The sequence below is a fragment of the Taudactylus pleione genome, unplaced genomic scaffold (assembly GCF_031769625.1).
Source record: "Taudactylus pleione unplaced genomic scaffold, aTauple2 ptg000322l, whole genome shotgun sequence".
Lineage (NCBI taxonomy): Eukaryota > Metazoa > Chordata > Amphibia > Anura > Myobatrachidae > Taudactylus > Taudactylus pleione.
The window spans coordinates 4,142,379-4,148,378 of NW_028284723.1; the positions used below are offsets into that span (position 1 = coordinate 4,142,379).

The 6,000-nt window shown below is 45.4% G+C and overlaps 1 protein-coding gene across 1 annotated transcript in view; it reads right to left on the minus strand.

The window, feature by feature from the left end:
• The window catches only part of ZW10 (zw10 kinetochore protein), a 65,997-nt gene extending 65,196 nt beyond the window's left edge, over window positions 1-801 (minus strand). The window contains exon 1 of the mRNA XM_088443026.1: window positions 584-801. Coding sequence (XP_088299152.1) covers window positions 584-688 — 105 coding nt within the window. The 5' untranslated portion in view covers window positions 689-801. The remainder of the gene's footprint in view (window positions 1-583) is intronic.
• Window positions 802-6,000: the final 5,199 nt, after the last annotated feature.

Sequence of the window (6,000 nt, forward strand, 5' to 3'; positions counted from 1 at the left end):
CTGCTCAAGTCCCAGGAAGAAATATCGGGTCAATCGACCCGGGATTGTTTCCACTGAAACGCTACCCGGGTTGACACAGCAATAGCCCGGCTATTTTTGGCCAGTGAAAAAAGGGTATAAAGCTGTCTTCTAAACACAGGGACACATGTCAGCTTTAGCATGTGGATGCATCTGGGGCTGTGGTCTGACTCCACACATCATTAAACATGTCAGCATTAGCATGTGCACATATCTACAGCTGTGAATTATTCACCAAGAAACATAGCTGCATGTATCTATCTATGGCTGTGGCCAATACATTGGGATAGAGATCAGCATTAACATGTTAGGACAGGGCAGCACTCAGTCATCATGAGTTCTATTCTAGATCAGGGACCTTTATGTGTGGAGTCTGTACGTTCCTCCCACACTCCTATAACATACTGGACTGGCAGATAGGTTAATTGTATTCTTAAATAATATTAACTGTAGAGTGTGTGTGCTATAGGGATATAGATTGTAAGCTCCATGGGGCAGGGAACGATGAATAGCTGAAATATTCTTGTTAAACGAGTATACACAGATGTATGGCGGCGGCACAGACCTTGACCTCTTCCACCCTGCGGGACAGTCGGCTGATCTTCATGCTCAGGTCCTCCTTCTCCAGGCGACCAGAGTGAGCCAAAACTTCGGTGACAAACGACGCCATCCTGCCAACCAACTCGATCCGTCCTCACTGACTGTCCCGGGCGCTGACGGGGACGCTTTCAAACTACGGGAATCAGCCCCCTTCCCCGCCCCGGCCACACTGGGGAATGTAGTTCGGGGGCTACCTGTGTGTTGTGTGTATAAACGGAGGAGGCACAGAGCGAGGACCACAACGACCGTCATGCATCGCGACGCGGCAGCTGACAGCCGAGTACAAGGCTCAGGGATCTGTGTCCGGGTTCGCAAAGCATGATGGTATGTGAAGTCCAAAACAGTCAGCCAATTAGGCTATGCTGCATTGACGGAATGGTACTAGATTTCTGATTTCCCGGCATGCACTGCAGAGATTGTATTATGTATGCGCTGGCGGTAACATGAGTTGTTGAGAAATAATAGTAGTATAGGTACAACAAGGACGCTGGCTGATGTGCTTTCTCTCTTATGCACAGGTTCTCAAACTCTGTCCTCAGGACCCCAAACAGTGCATGTTTTCCAGGTCTCCACACTGAATCAAGTGAAATAATTAGCTCCACCTGTGGGCCTTTTAAAATGTGTCAGTGAGTAATGATTACACCTGTGCACCTGCTGGGTGACCTACAAAACGTGAACTGTGTGGGGTTCCGAGGACCGAGTTTGAGAACCACTGCTCTTATGTAATAACTGCTCCTTTTATGTCATACTCCATATATTGTAGATAATACAATATTATCATACAGGACTGGGCGAGCCCTTGTATTACACCAGAATAACCAGGTCTGAATGTTACAAAATTAATAGCTGTCAAAAAAAAGTGCAGAATTGCGGTTTAGGGGTGCAAAGGTGGGGAAACCACCCTGCACCCTTAGGATAGGTCCCAAAAGATAAACTGCGTCAAAAAAATCCTAAAAAAAAAAAATTAAAAGAACACCTCAAAAAATATCTTTGTAAAAGGGGGTGAAAAAGTACAAAGTTGGAGTACAAACTTATAAACTAATGAAATAGACTTTGGGGGGGTCTGCAAGTATGGGGGAGAGGTTTTTTTTTACTGCAGGTGCGTTTTTCAAGTTTTTTTAAAACAGTTTTGCAATGTTTTGCGCGCGATACTTTTTAGCATGGAAAACCAGTGATGTCAGTGAAAAGTCCGGCATGGGAAAAGAACATGACTTTTCGCATCTAATTGAATATGCCCTTTACTTGGAATTTCTGGGAGTCTTACAAATTTGGGCTCCAGCACCCTGCATTCCAATGCTTTCCAGGTATAGGTAAGGGCAGAGTTTTGACGCGATTCACAATGCATAGCGATCCTGCCTCCAATGACATTGTCAAAATATGCATGGCACATGGGGCCATGATAACGTGAATTACCCTGCTGGGACCCTAACCCACCCACCAGGACCTCCCAGAGGGACTTGCTAATGTTGGCAAGTATGAGTGACACCCACCTGCTATGAGGATCTGTTTCATCACCTGCTCTGCTGGTCATACTCCATCCCTCGCTTCCTGACAGCTGTCATGTAACCAGTCTGTCCGTCCCTGCTATGTGCTACTTTCTGCCCATCTCAGACTGACAACACCCCATTTCCCCTGGTTGGCACAAAAATGTGTCTGTGCATGGGGGGGTGAAAATGGCGATCACCCCCCATCAAGCATTCAAGCCCCCCAGTCGAAGGTCCGGATCCAGCACTCACACCACCTCCCCCCACACAACCCGTCGCTAACTGCACAATATATTAAATGATCATTTAAAAACTTTTGTGTTTGCCCAGGATGTCTTTTTCTTCAATTTTGTTTGAAGATCTGAAACAAGTGCGACATATGCAATAAACAAAGTAAGGAAGGGGCAAAAACTTCTGTGAGGGACTAAAGGTGGGTACACGCTAGAACAATATCGGCCACATTTGTCGTTCCTGGGCATATCAGTAAGTGTGTATGCCCAATTTGCACGCCGGTGGTCGCATGTAAAATCTGGTTGGTTCACAGTCAATCAGAAGATATTGTGTATAATGCCATGCTGCCAAATGCAGAAAGGCATCCTACATCGTGCCGTCGCTTAATGCATTGTGCCAGTGTGTATGCACTTTCCGATGCAGGGTCCCTTCGCCCGTCTGATCAGCCGGATACACATCGTTCTAATGTGTAGCCGGATTAATATTAAATCTGGTTAAAGACATGGGAGAAAGGTTTGGGTACGGCAACCCAACAGAATCCCGACTGTCAGAATGCCGGCAGTGAAAATGCCGGCAGATCTCAGTATATTCACGCTAATCCTAACCCACACATCCCGCAGCCTAAACCTAACCCCCCTTATCTTAACCCTGCCCCTTATACTTACCGTTAGAAGTTGACGGCATTCTGACTGTCGGGATGCTGACTACATCCTGGGAGAAGAAGTAGAGGGTTCAGAGAGACATGAGAGGAATACGGGGAACGTGGGAGGAAAGAGGAGGGATGAAAGACACAAGAGCAACTGAAAGATGGTGTGAGATACCGGAGGAATCTAGGGAGAGAAAGACACAGGAGGAATGGGTTGAGGGAAACGGGAGGACAAAGGGGAAGTGGGCACAGGAAAAAAATGGGGGAGATACACAGGAAGGAATTGGGAGAAGGGTAGGGAGGCGGGGGAGCAATACAGAATTCAGCAAAGTGTTAAGATACAAAAGCTGTCAGTCTGTTTCAACTCCGACCAGACACAATTCTTAGTAAATTTATCCCTAAGGGTGCATACACACCAGGACGATATCGGCACGATTTGGCCAAATCGGATATATCGTGCACTGTGTATGCTCGATTTGCACGCTCCCGCGGTAGAATGCGATATCGTGTGATTGGTCCTGCTATACAGTCAATCACACGATATCGCATGTGAGGCTGTAGATATTAATGAAGGATGGAACAGAGGGCCTGATTCAGAACCGCTCATAAGCCCAACTGCGCATGCGTACGGATCGTTATACGCATGCGCGAACCAGTCAGTGCGGTCGAAATTCTTGTGCTCGCAAAATAGCGAATGCCTGATAATTTGAGTGACAGGAGGAGGCGTATGTGGGTGGTAACAGGGGAAGGTGCTTGAAAACGGGGTGTGAAGATCCGAACGCAGGCGTGCTTAAAGGTCAAAACGGGCGTTTTATGGGTGTGCATAATTAAAACAGCAGCGTCATTGACCACGTCACTGGGTTATTTTATAGTCAGAACTGCTCGCAAAATTGTGGTAGCAAAAACCAACCACAAGAATAGCGAGCAGTTCATACGCTGGTCGATGTACTCGATTAATCTAATAAATAGCGGACATGACGTAGGATGCGAGCGGCCAGGGGGCGTAGTTTTCCAAAAAATGACCGCAAGTTTTGTTCGCTCGTTCAGACCTAGAGGCGTGAACAGTCTGCAAAGAGCGAACGGATCATTTGAATAGCCACCCCTATTTTCTGGACGAGTGAGCGCTAATTGCGTCCTGCTCTGAATCAGGCCCAGTGATTGTTCAGTCGTTCATTAAATCTTTTAAGTGTGTACCGACAATCATGCGATGTCCAGGGTGAAGGCAAATCACCCTGAACATCGTCACGATTGCCGGTCGTCTAGGTGTGCACCCAGCTTTAACGTCCGCCATCAATGGCAGGTAACCATCAGTGTGAAAACATCAATAATTTTGAACATTGATGACCCAAGCCCCATCTCTGGGCTGTAATAGTTACACTTGAATATATTCATCCACTGGTTTTGGCAAATATCTTGATCATCGTTTTATTGCTTGATAGTTCCTATTTATTGAAGGGGAACTCTGAAAATTTGTATTATCAGAATGTTTGGTTGTTTTTGGAGCACTATGAACCAATTTTGTTTACAAGTACATCTGTCACATGTGTTGTGTATAAATGCACATCTAAAGGCGGCCATACACTATGCATTGTGCAATTATCCGCCTGATCAGCCGATTTTCTGTGTCCAAATTCGTTCTGCCTTTTCAACGGTAACTATCGGGACGCATGTTCAATGCAACCTGGATGTGTGCGCAGACTGAAAACATTGGCTGCGCCATAGTATGCAACACTGAATCAGGCCCTGAGTCAGACTTCAGACACTTCCAAATCAAAGCAATAAATCTGAGAAAAAAAGGAAGTTGACATTTTAAAGCATCTGCAACTGCATAGGCAAAAAAGGGTTGGGGGGGGATGCAATCGGTAGGTTAACCATTGATGGTACCATTGGTGGTTGACATTAATGGAATGAAACCATCGGCTGTGAATTATCGATGGTTTCATCCACTGATGGTCATTCCTGTTTCAATAATGGCAGGGCAGCGGGCCATTCAGAGAGTGGGGGCAGGGCTTTGCAGGACGTGTTGGGGGCAGAGCTAAGCTCCGTGTCCTGACACATGGATAAAAAAAAATTGCTTGGCCCTGTGCTATCGATGGCGGTGAACCGTTGGGTTTGTTAACCATCAGTAGTCGATGGCCATCTCTAGAGGGGGTTCCAGTTGCCTCAAATCATAACCACAATAGCAGTAGTATATAATATGATTTTACTAGAGCTGCAGCCACAACATGCAGTGTAATGAGGAGGAACAGAGCTGCTGCGCATGTCCAGTGGCAGCAACTATTGCCAAATCTGCTGTATGTGTGGATCTGACCACTCAATCAGCTCACCAGACCAGAGAGCAGCTGCCAGCAAGAAGAGACAGGCAATTTAACGTGATACGGTATAAAGTGTGCTTAGAAGCTCAGTCCTATCTCCTACTGGTTATACTATGTATGTATGTATATTTATTATGGGATATTTAACCTTTTCCTGAACACGTTAATTATATGAGATACAGAGAGTTAATTTTTAAACTATATACCTATAGTCTACTCTATACTATAGATCAGTCTTTCCCAAACTTGGTCTTCAGGGAATCCTAACAGTACATGTTTTACAGATTGCCTCATTATCACAGTTGAAATGATTAGCACCACCTATTAATCTTTTAAAATGTGTCAGCCAATGATGGAAACACCTGTGCAAAACTATGAGATTGTATTAACATGAACTGAGCCCACATCCAGAAAAGAAAACAAATATTCATTTAAGGCAGACAGGCCCATCAACACATTATGGGGGAGATTTATCAAAGCTTGGATATAGATAAAGTACCAACCAATCAGCTTTTATCTGTCATTTTTCTTGCACAGCCTGTAAAATGACAAGTAGAAGCTGATTGGTTGGTACTTTACAGCCCTCTACTTTATCTCTCTCGACTGTGGGCTTGATCAGAGACGGACTGCAATGCAATCACAACTGCATTCTCTCACGGGTCGCAATTGCTAAAATATGTTAATGCCCTCAAAAGCATAGCTGAGC